We start from the raw sequence: 21,429 nt of genomic DNA, 5'->3' as shown, positions 1-21,429 counted from the left end.
GGTTGCAAAAAAAATTGGGCATCCAAGTGACATAGACTGGTTTGTGGGGACCCCCCCCCAAAAAAAACTGAGAGGCACGGCAGAAAAATAACACCGATGATATAGAAATTAACAGAAGAAGAAACATGTAATTTCTCCAGCTAAAATGCCGGAGAAAAGACGTTTAATATGTTATTGTTAATGATTTATGTTATATGAGTTATCTATCAATTTACAGATATATCAGATAATATGCACCCACGCCACCTTCATTTTCCATTTTGTCACAATAACCACCCAGACTCACCAGGGATGCGGGCAGGGAAGGTCTCGCTATACTCCTTGATGACGTCATTTACAAGGGATCCAACAGTAACTGTAAAATTCTGAGACACTTCATGTAACAGATTAATAATAACTGTGCAGTTCTCTTTGATAAACCGCAGGCGATTCTGGTAATCCCCCAGTCCTTGTAGCTGGTCATGATATGTCCCGATTTTCAGATCGCCAGCAGAGATGTCAAAAAAGCTGGCGCTGCATAACTCCTTCATATGTATGTAGAAATGAGAGCCGACCAGAAAGCTAGAGCCCAGAGAGATGACATCTAAGTATAGAAAGGAATCACAGAAATTAGAGCGCTTACATGAGATCATCCTTGTATTCTGTATTACATTATACAACATTTGTATCGGTCTGCCGTGATAAAACTGTCACAGGTGTCGCTCTCTCAGCTCAACGCGTTTCTGTGATTCCTGGCACTTTCTTCCTGGTCCCTGAGGCACAGAAACGCGTTGAGCTGAGACAGCGAAACCTGTGACAGTTTACAACGGTGCTAACAACAGTGGTCCACATTTACACTGACAGCTTTCCACCAAAGATCTCCGCACTGCAAGTAGTTATCAGTACCCTCCCCAGGGGGATCCAGTACAGCTATCCGGTACAGACGGGGATATATGATACAGCCAAGCTGAACCCGGAGTCTTCACAAAAGCTTCTCATACAGGGCCCCATTTATCATTGTATATTTGCGGCTTAATTCCTGAAAACACCCATTTTTGGGGGTTAACTGCAAATATTAAGTTGCCCCAAGATGTATGAAGGAGGGACAGCAGCAGATACCTCCGATACCTCCAGTCCTGATGGCAGCCACATCCCCTATAGGTTTCTATCCCCCATAGAAACCTATAGGGGATGTGGCTGCCAGATTTACCAATTTCTGGAATATGATGCATTCCGGGGATTGGACCCCGCAGCTGGCACCATATGAAGATGGCGTTAGCTTGTTGCAGCCCGTGGGCTGGGACACGTTTAAGATGCTGGCGGTCGCAATCCCGACCGCCAGCATCTAGAATCCTTAATCCCGACTAGGGTTAAATGACAGGCGTCTATAATCCAGACGCCTGTCATTTTCCCGACACCGGCACACCAGTGCCCGGCATCCCGATCGAAGGGATGCCGGGCGCCGCAAGCGGACAGCCGCGGGGGGGGGAGGGTTAGGTTTAGGCCACCCGGGGGGGATTTAGGGTTAGGCACCCCCCTGGGAAGGTTAGGGTTAGGCTAGGGGGAGGGAGGGTTAGGGTTAGGCACCCCCCCTGGGTCTTAGAGTTAGGCTCTCCCTTTGGATTTAGGTTTAGGCAGCGGGGAAGGGGGGGTTAGGGTTAGGCACTTAGAGGGGGAGGTTAGGGTTAGGCACTTAGAGGGGGAGGTTAGGGTTAGGCACTTAGAGGGGGGAGGTTAGGGTTAGGCACTTAGAGGGGGGAGGTTAGGGTTAGGCACCCCTAAGGAGGGTTAGGGGGTTTGAATAGAATAGTTTATACTTACCTTTAGACGATCGGGATTTCCAGCGCTGTCGGTCTTCCGCTGCCGTGCTCTGCTGTTTTGTTGGGCTGCCGCAGCCGGGATTCAAACTGCCGGTCATGCGGCAGCCGGCATTCCATACCGAATGCCTGTGGGCTACACTTCGCATAATTAGCCTGGGGCAATGGCGGCTGTGAACGTGCAGTCAGTGGGACTTACCCACGATCTAGTAATTATACTATGAACGCTGGATACGACTTTCTATTAAAACACCAGAAGACTGTCCCAATTATGGATTTCAAAATACGGGTCCTCTTTTACATCAGGCTTCTCTGTTTGATCAGTAGTGTGCAATGGGTGTTTTATTATTACATTTTTATCATATATGCGATATTACTATTTACTCTTACACATGTGTGTTTTATCATTGCGCTTATCTGATTATTCCTATTATTTGTCTAGAGATTAAAATTTATATCTGAACGTATATCATACATAGGGGTATGATTCAGAAGCGCTGTTTTTGTTAGTTTGTGTTTATCTATTTGTATAAGGACTGACTCTCCCCTTCCCCTTCCCATCATTGTGTATAAGTACCCCACGGTAGCGCCCCTTAGTAAATATTCGGTTACTATCCCTTTCTTTTGTAAACAATTGTTTCTTACTGCAACTAGGAATTGAATAATTTCAGGTTCTATGAATACTTTATATGTATTACTGTATGTGTTAAATAAATGTGTTTTAAGTAAATAATCAACGCTGTCTCAATCAAACAATTCATAGAGAGATCCGGCCAAGATGCGTCTGACTCAGATGTGCCCGGAGATACACAAAATGCATAAATTCACTTCTGCGCAGCATGCTAAAGATCGCTATTTGCAGCCGTGAAAGGAGCGGCATCCAACTCTGTGAATAATTACTAGACCGGCCCAATTTCAGCGACAAACCTAAGTTGAGATGTAGTAGCCAGAAATATTTGATGAATGAATATGCAGAGCATTGCACCAGTAAGAAGAGCTGGCACAGTTCTCCTGACACAGCGATGGGCGCAATGCAGATGCTTACACAGTTAAGTGAGTATCGGTATTCTGCACATGTGTCAATTTCCATTACTATCACTGCTCAGTGAGGATTTATTTGCAGAGTGATTGACAGGCAGGGACTATTTGTGGGCTGATTGGCTGGTACCTTATCTCCGTAGACAAATGCAGGGGGGGGGCGGGTTCTGGTTGCCTGGAAACCACCCTCCTTGGCCCATACCATGACCACAATAACAGTATATAATTAAATTTTACTAGTGCTGCATGTTTTAAAGATCTCTGTATCACAATTGAAATAATTACCACAACCAATGATGATTACACCTGTGCACCAACTAGGCGATCTGGAAAACATGCACTGCTAGCGGTGCAACTACTATAGACCACCTAATACTGTATAACATACACTATCCAGTGCACAAGGAAACTAATGTGTACATATAAGTCCAGGACAGTGCTAGGTTCTTCTGCTGCTTTGCCAAACTCCTGGACTTACTCCAGTGCTCTATAATGGTGCCCACATATGAACTAAAAACATTCAGCTCAGGAAAGATGGCATTACCCCCACATCTATTGGGCTAACTTTTGAAGATGGGCGATAGAACTGCGCTCTCGTTGACCAGGGGGTGGTGTGTTGTGGTTTCAGGGTGCTGCACCTTTGTGTGGGAGTACCTTTCCCGCACTGAATACGTATGGGGGTGGGGGGGGGGGGTAAGGTGTGCTCTTCCTGCTAGTAGTGGTGATGGTGATGACTTGTGTTTGTTTGAGAGTGGTGTTAATTGGAATGTTTCTTCTGGTGGTGGTGGTGTTTTGGGAGTGAGAAGGAGGGTGTGATTGGGTATGGACTGGAGTGTGGTTTGGAGTAATGTGAAAAGGGGGATGGGATAGAATCGAAATGAGGCCAGCGAGACACAGTAGTTTGGGGCAAAATCTTTTATTAGTCACAATGCTGCTCATTTGAGATCCCGGGCAGGTGGGTGAGGTTCAGTGACAGTGATGACTGGTGATGAGACTTGGGAGGTAGGTGGACCCTTTCAGGGGGCTCCTTCCCGTGCGGTTCAGTGACCTTGCACGTCACCTCTGCTGGACCTATGGTTGACAGTCTAGGAAGTCTCAGGGGGTGGGGGGGGGTGTGCAGAGTGGGTTGGAACACCTGTGCAGCGTCCCGCGTGTTGGTGTGAGTCTTGGCAGTACTTGACTACCGGTAGGTTTTTTGTTATGGTGATGTGGGTCGACGTTGCGGCCGTTGCAGTGTTGCAGGTGTGCTGCAGGTACACGGCTGTTCCGATTGGTCTGCGGAGGTCAGCGACCCGAGTGTGCAACTAAGGTTGGTACTTGGTCATGCCTCTGGTGGTGCAGAGCCAGAGGTGTGGATGGGTGAGCCACTGGAAGGCTGGGTTGCAGCGTGTGTGCTCGGACCACCCCTGGGATGGGGGGTGGTCTGCCTGGGATTTTGATTGGAAAAGGCCGGGGGGGAGGAGGAGATAAGGAGGGTGTGACCGGGATGGAGCTGGTCACTGGCGATGTTGGCTGTGCGGACTTGCGGTCGGATGTGTGGGATAAGCTGTGGGTCGTTAGGTAACCCACAGCTTACCTAACGACCAGGAGGCCGCACTTCAAAAATGAAGCGGCCGCCCTCATTCAGAATGAGCGCTCGCTTCTTGCGAGCGCCTATGAATGAGGGCCTATGTCCCTATAGAGGTCTATGGGGAAGGAGGTAAAAGGTGAGTTGAGCACCAGTAATAACCTTCCATTAATGGAGAAAAGCTCTTTATCCAGGGAAACCACCAGAGAGACGGCTTTTCTCAGCTTAATAAATAGTCCCCGACATTTCTGTCATCCCCTCACGATATACAGTATCTGCATTTCCCGCTGCTGTGTGAAAAAGCCTCATTATATGCTGCATCACCACACGGAGAAGGATATATAGTGTGGGTGGAGGTCACAGTATAGATCATTAGTCATATCTGTAACATGACATGACGGAGGAAGTGACAGGGTGTTACTGTGTATAAGAAAGTGGAAACAGATTCATAGAGAGTGAGAAGTGAAAATGCAATAACTACAATAGAACAGTGTAATAATAATAACACAGGGATTGCACTCACCTAATGTTATCATAAATGGGCCTACTGTATTATCTAGCCCCTTAGCCCTGGTAACCAGGTGGCAACAAGTAGTATCTACATGATATGTGCTTCCTGACTAAGGGCCCCATTTACTAACAAGTTTTATCACCAAAACGAGTGATAAATGTCACTGTGTATGATACATATGATGCTCCAGCCAATCAGCTCCCAACTGTCAACTGGTGGAAAAGTGACAGTTGGGAGCTGATTGGCAGGAGCACCACCCTGCACCCATAGCATTACTTACCTCTCCGGAGTCCCACGTCCCATGTTGGAGAGGGGGTCCGGCGCTCTAAAAACAACAGGGAAAATGGCCACCACGGCCATTTTCCCGGAGACCTGTGCATACTGTATAGACTCTGGGCACACTCTAGTGCCCAGACTCTATAACTCCGGCGCTGCCGCGCACAGCTCAGTGCGCTGCCGGCTGCCGGACAGAGAGGAGGGGGCCCATGTCGGAGAATGCACACGGGCCCCCGCTTCTCTAGAAACGCCCCTGGTTGCACCTGGGAAGTTGTCTAATCTCATCAGACAGATTGTATCTCAAGGCGCACATCCACTAGCCGATATTTCTGAGCGATTGCACGATAACGACATCGTTATCTTGCAATCGCTCATATATTGTGCACAAACCGTGCACTTTTTTGCAATGCACGTGCATGCTGGTCATTTCCGGCATCTGTCATCGGACAAACATGCTGGACTACCTGACGATATCGTCAGGTTCAGCATGTTACCAGATGACTGATAAGCCTGCATTGAACGACTGCTCATTCAGTGTAGGCTCATCACAAATGGAGAAACGACAGCACGATTACAATGTCGTAATTGTGCTCTGGTTTCTCAGTCAGCTAGTGATGTGTGCCTTCAGACTGGGTAAATATCTGCAGATTACTCACTGCCTGGGCTCACAGCCAACAGTTATTTAAGTCACGGGATTCCCCCCTCTCCTCTCCCCCCTTAGTGGTCACACCCCTTCCATCCCTGTATTTCCACACATTGCTGTAGCAAGAAAGGGTAGTGGGCCTCTAATTGTATGCTTTGCCAATTAGAGTCTGTGGGCCATATTCGATTTGAGGCGAAAAGTCAGAGGTCAGACTTTTCGCCATCATCGACGTTTTTTGCAGGGATAAAGTATCGGGCCTGTGCCCACTTATCCCCAAAAACGGGATGCGGCGGAAAGGTAAGTATCGTAAAGTCCTGTCACTTTAGGGGAAATCAGCCTGTCAGCCCCCAAAAGATGGTCTGACATGGGGGATCACTATGGGTACCCCCAATTTGGCATGCGGAAGGTAATCAGGGTTTTCAAATAGCTTCCGCAGGTGCATAAATGCGCCTGTGCGGAAGTGTTGAAGAATAGCATTTATCTTTTTTTTCTTTTTGGGGGGGGGAATAACTAGTCCCATCAAATTTGGGGTGCATGAAAATGGGTGCAAGCATATTTTAAAGTCCCTAAAATTATTTTTTTAATTCTTCAAAAATGCACCTGCTGCAACCACCCGCATTCTATAAAACACCTGCCGCATACATGGGGACCCCCCCTGAGGCTATTTCAATAGTTTTTAAGTTTGTTCCCCAACATTTTTCACCCCCAAAATGAAAGTACCTTTTTTGGGGTGTCCTGAGGATTTTTTTTTTAATTTTTTTGACACAGATTACATTAAGGGGTCACTCCAAAGCTTGCAGGCTAATTTTTTTTTCTGCACCCCAAAACCCCAATTCTGCACTTTTCTTCGCCACCTAAACAATGGTGAAAACTTATCCCCATTTTTTTACAAAGTCTTTTCGCACCTGCGAAAAGTCTTGGAAATTGAATATGGGGATAAGTGAAACTGGCGATAAATTATCGCCGATAACGGACTTTTCGCCTCTAATTGAATACGACCCTGTGGGGTTTTTTTGTCCCGCAGTCTAACATACAGATAGGCTATTATCACAGGTTGGTTTATAATAGGGATGAAAGAAACAATAGGAAACAATCTAACACATACCCACTTCTGGGTATGAGCTGAGGAGCTCACAGCGGCCCCCTTCTAAGGGGGCATGGTCATGCCTCTCATGATTAGACCATGCCCCTGATAGTAATAGGGATCGGGCCGGCTGTCTATAGCCCTGATGGGGAAGGTCCAATATGATGCAATTCCTTATGATTGTGTCACCACCCCCTCCTGATAGACTCGTGCCATGAGGAGAGGGGTCTAATGTTATTGTGTCCCGTCCTACCCCCACCTACAGCCTGCAGATGCTGAATGGTGAGATTTTATAATGTATGACACATACATGTGTGATATATATAATGTTGTTTTTTTGGGGAGCACCTAAACTGGATTATACAACTCTGTATGGGATCTAATTCCCCGTTCTTATAGTATAATGTTGTCCCTATTACATAGAGTCTTGTGAGCTGATAGGAGGAAAAAAAAAAAACTACACCCTTATCAGGCCGACTATGGGACCTTTTCAACCTGAGATCACCCAAATATTACTTATATCCTCTTTCATAATAGTATACAGTTTAAAAAAATCTCCAAAAAACAAAAAATCACATTTAAAACATATTCTCACGTAGACATAGACATATTGACCATTGTGGGACAGATGTTAGTACACGTGCTGTCTCCCTTTATACGGACAAGGGCCCACTATGGATCTTGATATCTTGTTAACCAACGCGTTTCATTATAAATTACTTCCTCAGGGGTGGTAAATGGTGTATGTGTTAATCCTAGTTGGGCTTCAGATACCTGTATGACTCCAATCTCTTAAACATATGTGTGGTGCAATCCTGGATACCACTTGTTAGTGACCGGTTATATACTGCTACCGGGAGTATATATATACACCAGGAAGATCAATTTAAGGATGGTGACAATGTAAACTATTAGCCTAGGATCAGGCAATCAGTCTCTCAGTCTATCCGTCCATCATGTAAACCACTGATTATCTACTTCTACTGGAAATTTAAATCCACCAGGGAGGTAAACTTTAAGCATAGACTCAAAATGTCAGTCTCTCAGCATACTGCTCAGTTTACCAGTCTGGTCCGTAATTCATTCAGACAAATGGCCAACATATGGCGATATAAATGCCAAACGTTATTGTCATTCTGCCATCAAACGCAAAGAAAATGATGTAGTTACAGGAGAACAACATCATGTGATTATAGAAGCACAGACGCAAGTGGTGAGGGGCCTATTTATCAGAGGATATTTGCGGGAAAGCCCCCAAAAACAGCTGGTGGGGGGGCAAATATTAAGAAACCCCATAAAGTAACATGGAGGGATCCCCAATATCTGCTGCAGTCCCTCTATATTTCTGATAGCAGAAGCTGCCCCCATAGGGGGTTGCTAGGTTGTCAGATTTACCAAGCTCTGGCAGATGATGATCTACAGGTGACATTAGCTGCTGTAGCCTATGGGCCTCAGAATGCAGAGATTACCGGCAATGGACGCCGCATAAGAATGGTCAGCAGATCGCATATGCGCATTAGTGCTGCGGGGTCCTGAAAGAGAAGTGATTACATTCGCCTATGTCCCTACATGTGCATTATAATACATTTGGGGGGTACATTATTTCTTATTGCCATGAATAGGGGTGTTCAGAAATATTACTGATTGCTCATTATGCCCATGAGTAGGGATGACCATCCCTACCTCGGCGTGTCTGAGGATGGAGGACGACACACATCCTACAGAAGGTCCCAGCTGGTGCAAACATTTTTTTAATCATAACTTGATCATTTTTGCTAAAAACACTAAAGAGAAGAGAAGATGATTTATTTGTATTAGGGATGTGCAGGCTCGGAGAGGTTAGAATTTGCACGCCGAGTTTGGATTTTTCCCTCCAAAAATCGGGCCTCAGAAAGAGGCAAAACATCATCTTTCATGGACAAACATCATCATTCCTGGACAAAAGTCCATGGAAGATGATGTTTGTCCATGAAAGATGACGTTTTGCATCTTTCTGAGACCCGATTTATGGAGGGAAAAAATCCAAACTCGGCGTGCAAATTCTAACCTATCCGAGCCTGCACATCCCTAATTTCTAGTATTTTTAAATAATATACACAAACAATATACTTGTAGCGATATAAAGTCACTTTGTCATTTAGATAAATAAATGGCTTTTGTACATGATAGTAGGAATGCTCCTGGCTGACTGCAGGATTTAGTACTTCCAGCTACAGTTCTGTGTAATATGACCTGAGATAGTCCTATCACATGCACAGCCGGGCGTACACTGTATATGTATAGTCTCCCATCACATGCACAGCCAGGCGTACACTGTATATGTATAGTCTCCAATCACATGCACAGCCGGGCATACACTGTATATGTATAGTCTCCCATCACATACACAGCCGGGCGTACACTGTATATGTATAGTCTCCCATCACACACACAGCCGGGCGTACACTGTATATGTATAGTCTCCCATCACATCCACAGCCGGGCGTACACTGTATATGTATAGTCTCCCATCACATGCACAGCCGGGCGTACACTGTATATATATAGTCTCCCATCACATGCACAGCCGGACTCCCAGGCATACACTGTATATGTATAGTCTCCCATCACATGCACAGCCGGACTCCCAGGCGTACACTGTATATGTATAGTCTCCCATCACATGCACAGCCGGGCGTACACTGTATATGTATAGTCTCCCATCACATCCACAGCCGGGCGTACACTGTATATGTATAGTCTCCCATCACATGCACAGTCGGACTCCCAGGCATACACTGTATATGTATAGTCTCCCATCACATGCACAGCCAGGCGTACACTGTATATGTATTATCTCCCATCACATGCACAGCCGGGCGTACACTGTATATGTATAGTCTCCCATCACATGCACAGCCGGACTCCCAGGCATACACTGTATATGTATAGTCTCCCATCACATGCACAGACAGGCGTACACTGTATATGTATTATCTCCCATCACATCCACAGCCGGGCGTACACTGTATATGTATAGTCTCCCATCACATGCACAGTCGGACTCCCAGGCATACACTGTATATGTATAGTCTCCCATCACATGCACAGCCAGGCGTACACTGTATATGTATTATCTCCCATCACATGCACAGCCGGGCGTACACTGTATATGTATAGTCTCCCATCACACACACAGCCGGGCGTACACTGTATATGTATAGTCTCCCATCACATCCACAGCCGGGCGTACACTGTATATGTATAGTCTCCCATCACATGCACAGCCGGGCGTACACTGTATATATATAGTCTCCCATCACATGCACAGCCGGACTCCCAGGCATACACTGTATATGTATAGTCTCCCATCACATGCACAGCCGGACTCCCAGGCGTACACTGTATATGTATAGTCTCCCATCACATGCACAGCCGGGCGTACACTGTATATGTATAGTCTCCCATCACATCCACAGCCGGGCGTACACTGTATATGTATAGTCTCCCATCACATGCACAGTCGGACTCCCAGGCATACACTGTATATGTATAGTCTCCCATCACATGCACAGCCAGGCGTACACTGTATATGTATTATCTCCCATCACATGCACAGCCGGGCGTACACTGTATATGTATAGTCTCCCATCACATGCACAGCCGGACTCCCAGGCATACACTGTATATGTATAGTCTCCCATCACATGCACAGACAGGCGTACACTGTATATGTATTATCTCCCATCACATCCACAGCCGGGCGTACACTGTATATGTATAGTCTCCCATCACATGCACAGTCGGACTCCCAGGCATACACTGTATATGTATAGTCTCCCATCACATGCACAGCCAGGCGTACACTGTATATGTATTATCTCCCATCACATGCACAGCCGGGCGTACACTGTATATGTATAGTCTCCCATCACATGCACAGCCGGACTCCCAGGCATACACTGTATATGTATAGTCTCCCATCACATGCACAGACAGGCGTACACTGTATATGTATTATCTCCCATCACATGCACAGCCGGGCGTACACTGTATATGTATAGTCTCCCATCACATGCACAGCCGGACTCCCAGGCATACACTGTATATGTATAGTCTCCCATCACATGCACAGACAGGCGTACACTGTATATGTATTATCTCCCATCACATCCACAGCCGGGCGTACACTGTATATGTATAGTCTCCCATCACATGCACAGTCGGACTCCCAGGCATACACTGTATATGTATAGTCTCCCATCACATGCACAGCCAGGCGTACACTGTATATGTATTATCTCCCATCACATGCACAGCCGGGCGTACACTGTATATGTATAGTCTCCCATCACATGCACAGCCGGACTCCCAGGCATACACTGTATATGTATAGTCTCCCATCACATGCACAGACAGGCGTACACTGTATATGTATTATCTCCCATCACATCCACAGCCGGGCGTACACTGTATATGTATAGTCTCCCATCACATGCACAGCCGGACTCCCAGGCATACACTGTATATGTATAGTCTCCCATCACATACACAGCCGGGCGTACACTGTATATGTATAGTCTCCCATCAAATGCACAGCCAGGCGTACACTGTATATGTATTATCTCCCATCACATGCACAGCCGGACTCCCAGGCGTACACTGTATATGTATAGTCTCCCATCACATGCACAGCCGGACTCCCAGGCGTACACTGTATATGTATAATCTCCCATCACACGCACTGCCGGACTCCTAGGCGTACACCGTATATGTATAGTCTCCCATCACATGCACAGCCGGACTCCCAGGCATACACTGTATATGTATAGTCTCCCATCACACGCACAGCCGGACTCCGAGGTGTATACCGTATATGTATAATCTCCCATCACACACACAGCCGGACTCCCAGGCGTACACTGTATATGTATAGTCTCCCAACACATGAACAGCCAGACTCCCAGGTGTACACTGTATATGTATAGTCTTCCATCACATGCACAGCCGGGCGTACACCGTATATGTATAGTCTCCCATCACATGCACAGCCGGACTCCCAGGCATACACTGTATATGTATAGTCTCCCATCACATGCACAGCCGTACTCCCAGGCGTACACTGTATATGTATAGTCTCCCATGACATGCACAGCCGGACTCCCAGGCGTACACTGTATATGTATAGTCTCCCATCACATGCACAGCCGGGCATACACTGTATATGTATAGTCTCCCATCACATGCACAGCCGGGCGTACACTGTATATGTATAGTCTCCCATCACATGCACAGCCGGGCGTACACTGTATATGTATTATCTCCCATCACATGCACAGCCGGACTCCCAGGCGTACACTGGATATGTATAGTCTCCCATCACATGCACAGCCGGACTCCCAGGCGTACACTGTATATGTATAGTCTCCCATCACACACAGCCAGACTCCCAGGCGTACACTGTATATGTATAGTCTCCCATCACATGCACAGCCGGGCGTACACTGTATATGTATAGTCTCCCATCACATGCACAGCCGGGCGTACACTGTATATGTATAGTCTCCCATCACATGCACAGCCGGGCGTACACTGTATATGTATAGTCTCCCATCACATGCACAGCCTGACTCCCAGGCGTACACTGTATATGTATAGTCTCCCATTACATGCATAGCCGGGCATACACTGTATATGTATAGTCTCCCATTACATGCACAGCCGGACTCCCAGGTGTACACTGTATATGTATAGTCTCCCATCACACGCACAGCCGGGCGTACACTGTATATGTATAGTCTCCCATCACATGCACAGCCGGACTCCCAGGTGTACACTGTATATGTACACTGTACACCATATATGTATACAGGGCAGGATTAAGGTCTGTTGGGGCCCCTGGGCAACAAACTTGTGGGGGCCCCATCAAATATATATATATATATATATATATATATATTACATACAGTGGTGTAAGTGGTACACTGACAAACAGTGATAAGATAAGCTTACAGCTGTTTATTAAATACTGGAAGGACGACATGACTCCTTTAGCGGGTGCTTGTTGTTAGATGGGGCCCAAGGTCTTCACAGAAAAAAAACCCACAGACACTCACAGGACATATAAGCACCTACAGGAAAAAACATATACATATAGACACCCATATGAAAAAAACATATACATATAGGCACCTACAGGAAAAAAACATATACATATAGGCACCTACAGGAAAAAACATATACATATAGGCACCCACAGGAAAAAAACATATACATATAGGCACCTACAGGAAAAAAAATATATACATATAGGCACCCACAGGAAAAAAACATATACATATAGGCACCTACAGTAAAAAACATATACATATAGGCACCCACAGGAAAAAAACATATACATATAGGCACCTACAGGAAAAAACATATACATATAGGCACCCACATGAAAAAAACATATACATATAGGCACCCACAGGAAAAAAACATATACATATAGGCACCTACAGGAAAAAACATATACATATAGGCACCCACAGGAAAAAAACATATACATATAGGCACCTACAGGAAAAAACATATACATATAGGCACCCACAGGAAAAAAACATATACATATAGGCACCTACAGTAAAAAACATATACATATAGGCACCCACAGGAAAAAAACATATACATATAGGCACCTACAGGAAAAAACATATACATATAGGCACCCACATGAAAAAAACATATACATATAGGCACCCACAGGAAAAAAACATATACATATAGGCACCTACAGGAAAAAACATATACATATAGGCACCCACAGGAAAAAAACATATACATATAGGCACCTACAGGAAAAAAACATATACATATAGGCACCCACAGGAAAAAAAACAAATATACATATAAGCATCCACAGGAAAAAACATATACATACAGACACCCACAGGAAAAATACATATACATATAGGCACCCAGAGGAAAAACACATATACATATAGGCACCCACAGGAAAAAACACATATAGATATAGGCACCCACAGGAAAAAACACATATACATGTAGGCACCCACAGGAAAAAACACATATACATATAAGCACCCACAGGAAAAAAACATATACATATAGGCACCCACAGGAAAAAAAACAAATATACATATAAGCACCCACAGGAAAAAAACATATACATATAGGCACCCACAGGAAAAATACATATACATATAGGCACCCAGAGGAAAAACACATATAGATATAGGCACCCACAGGAAAAAACACATATACATATAGGCACCCACAGGAAAAACACATATACATATAGGCACCCACAGGAAATTTCACTCACAAGTTGCTTTTGTGACCAGTCTATCGGTGGTAGAGAGGGATATAGATGTGGTGTAGGGAAGCTACAGGGGTGGAGATTAGGAGGGTAGGGAAGCTACAGGGGTGGAGATTAGGAGGGTAGGGAAGCTACAGGGGTGGAGATTAGGAGGGTAGGGAAGCTACAGGGGTGGAGATTAGGAGGGTAGGGAAGCTACAGGGGTGGAGATTAGGAGGGTAGGGAAGCTACAGGGGTGGAGATTAGGAGGGCAGCCACAGCACGGAGAGCGGAGTTCTGTCCAGCGGCAATTACCCGGGAGCCAGGGGCAGCAGCTGCGGAAATCGAGAAGGTGCAGTGACTGAAGGCTCCAGCAGCATGGCTCAGTAACCGCCGCAGCTGCTATGAGGGGCCGTACAGCCACCCGGAGCACTAGTCCTGGGATAACAGTAAACCACCTGACCCGCTCAGCATTCAAGTCACTCCCCAGCAGCGAGCAGTCGGCCGCTGTTATTCTAGCCCCGCAGGGAGAAGCAGGAACTGGCGGAGCGTCGGGAGCAGCCAGCCAGTTAATGTCAATACCGGAGGCAGTGAAATGCTGTACACCAGGATCCTGGTATTGTGGGGGCCCTTTAGGTGTGGGGGCCCCGGGACGACCACCCCTGTCGCCCTCCCATTAATCCGGCCCTGTATGTATAGTCTCCTACCACACACACAGCCACTCCCAGGCGTACACTGTATATATATATATGCATATACAGTGTCTCCCATCACATGCACAGCCGGACTCCGTATATGTATAGTCTCCCATCACACGCACAGCCGGACTCCCAGGTGTACACCATATATGTATAGTCTCCCATCACACGCACAGCTGGACTCCCAGGTGTACACCATATATGTATAGTCTCCCAACACACGCACAGCCGGACTCCCAGGTGTACACCATATATGTATAGTCTCCCATCACATGCACAGGCGGACTCCCAGGTGTACACCATATATGTATAGTCTCCCATCACACGCACAGCCGGACTCCCAGGTGTACACCATATATGTATAGTCTCCCATCACATGAACAGGCGGACTCCCAGGTGTACACCGTATAGGTATAGTCTCCCATCACACGCACAGCCGGACTCCCAGGTGTACACTGTATATGTATAGTCTCCCATCACATGCACAGCCGGACTCCCAGGCATATACTGTATATGTATAGTCTCTCATCACATTCACAGCCGGACTCCCAGGTGTACACTGTATATGTATAGTCTCCCATCACACACACAGCCTGACTCCCAGGTGTACACTGTATATGTATAGTCTCCCATCACACGCACAGCCGGACTCCCAGGTGTACACTGTATATGTATAGTCTCCCATCACATGCACAGCCGGACTCCCAGGTGTACACTGTATATGTATAGTCTCCCATCACATGCACAGCCGGGCTCCCAGGCGTACACCGTATATGTATAGTCTCCCATCACATGCACAGCCGGACTCCCAGGTGTACACCATATATGTATAGTCTCCCATCACACACACAGCCGGACTCCCGGGCGTACACCGTATATTTATAGTCTCCCATAACACGAACAGCCGGACTCCCGGGCGTACACTATATATGTATAATCTCCCATCACATACACAGCCAGACTTCCAGGTGTACACCGTATATGTATTGTCTCCCATCACACGCACAGCTGGACTCCTAGGCGTACACCGTATATGTATAATCTCCCATCACATACACAGCCAGACTTCCAGGTGTACACCGTATATGTATTGTCTCCCATCACACGCACAGCCGGACTCCTAGGCGTACACCTTATATGTATTGTCTCCCATCACACGCACAGCCGGACTCCTAGGCGTACACCGTATATGTATAGTCTCCCATCGCATGCACAGCCGGACTCCCAGGTGTACACTGTATATGTATAGTCTCTCATCACATGCACAGCCGGACTCCCAGGCGTACACTGTATATGTATAGTCTCCCATCACATGCACAGCCGGGCATACACTGTATATGTATAGTCTCCCATCACACGCACAGCCGGACTCCCAGGCGTACACTGTATATGTATAGTCTCCCATCACATGCACAGCCAGACTCCCAGGCATACACCGTATATGTATAGTCTCCCATCACACACACAGCCGGACTCCCAGGTGTACACTGTATATGTATAGTCTCACACGCACAGCCGGACTCCGAGGTGTATACCGTATATGTATAATCTCCCATCACACACACAGCCGGACTCCCAGGCGTACACTGTATATGTATAGTCTCCCATCACACGCACAGCCGGACTTACCGGCGTACACTGTATATGTATTATCTCCCATCACATGCACAGCCGGACTCCCAGGTGTACACTGTATATGTATAATCTGTACACGGCGGTGTGTATAAAGGTTACAGATTGCCGCTATATAACCAGCATCCTGGCACTAAGCTTACATTGTGCCCTGTGTCGTGTTTGCAGATCTGTGCAATCACCAGATCCCCCTCCCCACCCTCTTATCCTGGCTCTATGTCACTGGCACAATTGGGGGACACAATACTCAAAGTCTGTATCAAACATCCAATAAACTCTGACAGATACATAACATATACAATGCTGCTACTGTAACTACACAGACACATGTGCAGGGAGAGGGTGAGAAACCCCCCATATACAGAGTACAGGGGAAGAGGAGCCCCCACCGGCAGCACAGAACTGATATAAGAAGAGATCCTGTACTGTAGGTGAATGAGATCTTTAGAAAATGAGAAGAGTTCTGAGAGTTTAGTAACTACAATGTAACACAGCAGGGATTACACTCACCTGACACCAGCTCCAGCAGGAATAGGAGCAGTAACATTCTGATGCTGTCAGCTATGAGTCTGTGACCCATCTGTACTGTATTGAGCCCCTCTGATGTGGGGTGTAGCAGGGTGGTTGCATGATGTTATGAACTTACTATGGCTGAAGTTGTGTGTTACCATGACTACACAATATATCTTGTCACATCTGGGATGGGTTACTCACCCAATAGAAATCTACTAGAAGCTAAAACCAACTCACAAAAAGTCAAATTTCTGGGCTGGCAGCCAGCAGCCCGCACATGGTCCTTATCACGTCCGTCATCAGCTCACCCCACAGTCTGCCCTGAGCAATACACATGGAGGGTTTGATTTGTTTCACTTACCAGCTACTGTATCTACTGGTTGTTTTGGAAACACTTAACATGTGAAATTAAACAAACTGCCCATAATATCTTCTATTTGTTGCAGGCAATGGTGAAGTGATGCATTTGGTCTTTATGAATGTCAGGATAGTCGCTGACAAAAGAATGTGAAGTTGCTCGCTGCATGCTGCTGAGAGCACACATTTAGGGGTCTATTTATTAAGGCCCGAAAAGCCCTGACTTTGGCGTAAACAGCTCAGCTGCTCTGGTGGGTTTTTAAGAATAAATTGGTCCCCCAAAAATATTTTTATTGCAGCAATAATAAAAAAAAATCTTAATATCCAGGCACTAATTATAAATAGGAGCCCTGGTCTCTAACTATAATCAATGAATAGACAATGGTGCAAGTATAAGACAGGTGATGATAATGACAGCATGTGATTGTGTAATACGCCGCTGTGCAAGGTATTACATAACTTCGACGTCACATGTGCATGTCATACCGGCGACCATTGCAGGGGGTAGGGAAGTGACAGCTGGAAATGAGCAGCGTTTGCTCGGGGAGCGCGCAGAGATACCTGCGGCAGGAGCAGGTCACATGGGCAGCGTCAGGTGGTAGGGAAGCAGTGAGCCCAGCGTAGCTCCTGACGTAACATCATACATACCATAGGCCAACCAAAACGCCTGCATATTGTGCTCCTAACGCAGCAACACACGGTACGATAAACAGTCAGATTTCAACGATAACGATACAATCATTAAAATCTGACAGTTTCTGGCCCTTGCAAATGACCATACGATGGTCGATGCGAGGCCACGTATGGTCGATATCGACCAACTACCGTTGACCGTGCAAGCAGGCATACCTGGAAGATATCGACCAGGTTAGCCTGTATACTATAGGGACCAGGTCGTTATAGTCGTTGGGGGGCTTATGCATGTGTTGGATGTTCGATAACGATCATCCAACACATGCAGGACGATCAGATAATAATCGTTATCGTTATCTGATCGTCCCGCGGTATGACCGTGTGTACGCTGCATAAAGCATCAAGTCACATCACTAGCAGCGCAGATAGCAGAGAGAATGGTGATACTGAGCATATAGGCTGTAAGTCACATCACTAGCAGCGCAGATAGCAGAGGAGAGAACGGTGATACTGAGCATAGAGGCTGTAAGTCACATCACTAGCAGCGCAGATAGCAGAGGAGAGAGTGGTGATACTGAGCATAGAGGCTGTAAGTCACATCACTAGCAGCGCAGATAGCAGAGGAGAGAACGGTGATACTGAGCATAGAGGCTGTAAGTCACATCACTAGCAGCGCAGATAGCAGAGGAGAGAACGGTGTTACTGAGCATAGAGGCTGTAAGTCACATCACTAGCAGCGCAGATAGCAGAGGAGAGAACGGTGATACTGAGCATAACGGCTGTAAGTCACATCACTAGCAGCGCAGATAGCAGGGGAGAGAACGGTGATACTGAGCATATAGACTGTAAGTCACATCACTAGCAGCGCAGATAGCAGAGGAGAGAACGGTGATACTGAGCATAGAGGCTGTAAGTCACATCACTAGCAGCGCAGATAGCAGAGGAGAGAACGGTGATACTGAGCATAGAGGCTGTAAGTCACATCACTAGCAGCGCAGATAGCAGAGGAGAGAACGGTGATACTGAGCATAGAGGCTGTAAGTCACATCACTAGCAGAGCAGATAGCAGAGGAGAGAACGGTGACACTGAGCATAGAGGCTGTAAGTCACAACACTAGCAGCGCAGATAGCAGAGGAGAGAACGGTGATACTGAGCATAGAGGCTGTAAGTCACATCACTAGCAGCGCAGATAGCAGAGGAGAGAACGGTGATACTGAGCATAGAGGCTGTAAGTCACATCACTAGCAGAGCAGATAGCAGAGGAGAGAACGGTGACACTGAGCATAGAGGCTGTAAGTCACAACACTAGCAGCGCAGATAGCAGAGGAGAGAACGGTGATACTGAGCATATAGGCTGTAAGTCACATCACTAGCAGCGCAGATAGCAGAGGAGAGATCGGTGATACTGAGCATAGAGGCTGTAAGTCACATCACTAGCAGCGCAGATAGCAGAGGAGAGAACGGTGATACTGAGCATAGAGGCTGTAAGTCACACCACTAGCAGCGCAGATAGCAGAGGAGAGAGCGGTGATACTGAGCATAGAGGCTGTAAGTCACACCACTAGCAGCGCAGATAGCAGAGGAGAGAGCGGTGATACTGAGCATAGAGGCTGTAAGTCACATCACTAGCAGCGCAGATAGCAGAGGAGAGAATGGTGATACTGAGCATATAGGATGTAAGTCACATCACTAGCAGCGCAGATAGCAGAGGAGAGAACGGTGATACTGAGCATAGAGGCTGTAAGTCACATCACTAGCAGCGCAGATAGCAGAGGAGAGAACGGTGATACTGAGCATAGAGGCTGTAAGTCACATCACTAGCAGCGCAGATAGCAGAGGAGAGAATGGTGATACTGAGCATAGAGGCTGTAAGTTACATCACTAGCAGAGCAGATAGCAGAGGAGAGAACGGTGATACTGAGCACAGAGGCTGTAAGTCACATCACTAGCGGCGCAGATAGCAGAGGAGAGAGCGGTGATACTGAGCATAGAGGCTGTAAGTCACATCACTAGCAGCGCAGATAGCAGAGGAGAGAACGGTGATACTGAGCATATAGGCTGTAAGTCACATCACTAGCAGCGCAGATAGCAGAGGAGAGAACGGTGATACTGAGCATAGAGGCTGTAAGTCACATCACTAGCAGCGCAGATAACAGAGGAGAGAACGGTGATACTGAGCATAGAGGCTGTAAGTCACATCACTAGCAGCGCAGATAGCAGAGGAGAGAGCGGTGATACTGAGCATAGAGGCTGTAAGTCACATCACTAGCAGCGCAGATAACAGAGGAGAGAACGGTGTTACTGAGCATAGAGGCTGTAAGTCACATCACTAGCAGCGCAGATAGCAGAGGAGAGAGCGGTGATACTGAGCACAGAGGCTGTAAGTCACATCACTAGCAGCGCAGATAGCAGAGGAGAGAACGGTGATACTGAGCATAGAGGCTGTAAGTCACATCACTAGCAGCGAAGATAACAGAGGAGAGAACGGTGATACTGAGCATAGAGGCTGTAAGTCACATCACTAGCAGCGCAGATAGCAGAGGAGAGAGCGGTGATACTGAGCATAGAGGCTGTAAGTCACATCACTAGCAGCGCAGATAGCAGAGGACAGAACGGTGATACTGAGCATAGAGGCTGTAAGTCACATCACTAGCAGCGCAGATAGCAGAGGGGAGAACGGTGATACTGATCATAGAGGCTGTAAGTCACATCACTAGCAGCGCAGATAGCAGAGGAGAGAACGGTGATACTGAGCATAGAGGCTGTAAGTCACATCACTAGCAGCGCTGATAGCAGAGGAGAGAACGGTGATACTGAGCATAGAGGTTGTAAGTCACATCACTAGCAGCGGAGATAGCAGAGGAGAGAACGGTGATACTGAGCACAGAGGCTGTAAGTCTCATCACTAGCAGCGCAGATAGCAGAGGAGAGAACGGTGATACTGAGCATAGAGGCTGTAAGTCACATCACTAGCAGCGCAGATAGCAGAGGAGAGAACGGTGATACTGAGCATAACGGCTGTAAGTCACATCACTAGCAGCGCAGATAGCAGAGGAGAGAGCGGTGATACTGAGCATAACGGCTGTAAGTCACATCACTAGCAGCGCAGATAGCAGAGGAGAGAACGGTGATACTGAGCACAGAGGCTGTAAGTCACATCACTAGCAGCGCAGATAGCAGAGGAGAGAACGGTGATACTGAGCATAGCGGCTGTAAGTCACATCACTAGCAGCGCAGATAGCAGAGGAGAGAACGGTGATACTGAGCATAGAGGCTGTAAGTCACATCACTAGCAGCGCAGATAGCAGAGGAGAGAACGGTGATACTGCGCATAACGGCTGTAAGTCACGGCACTAGCAGCGCAGATAGCAGAGGAGAGAACGGTGATACTGAGCATA

General features: G+C 46.9%; 1 protein-coding gene across 1 annotated transcript in view; it reads right to left on the bottom strand.

Moving 5' to 3' along the window:
* Nucleotides 1-21,429, bottom strand: part of LOC148509571 (uncharacterized) — a 151,074-nt gene that overhangs the window by 80,181 nt on the left and 49,464 nt on the right. Inside the window, exon 2 of the mRNA XM_088442971.1 lies at nt 287-583. Coding sequence (XP_088299097.1) covers nt 287-583 — 297 coding nt within the window. The remainder of the gene's footprint in view (nt 1-286; nt 584-21,429) is intronic.

This window comes from Taudactylus pleione, unplaced genomic scaffold (assembly GCF_031769625.1).
Source record: "Taudactylus pleione unplaced genomic scaffold, aTauple2 ptg000319l, whole genome shotgun sequence".
NCBI lineage: Eukaryota > Metazoa > Chordata > Amphibia > Anura > Myobatrachidae > Taudactylus > Taudactylus pleione.
Note: the sequence above shows the minus strand (reverse complement) of the source record. Positions and strands in the feature narration are given on the sequence as shown.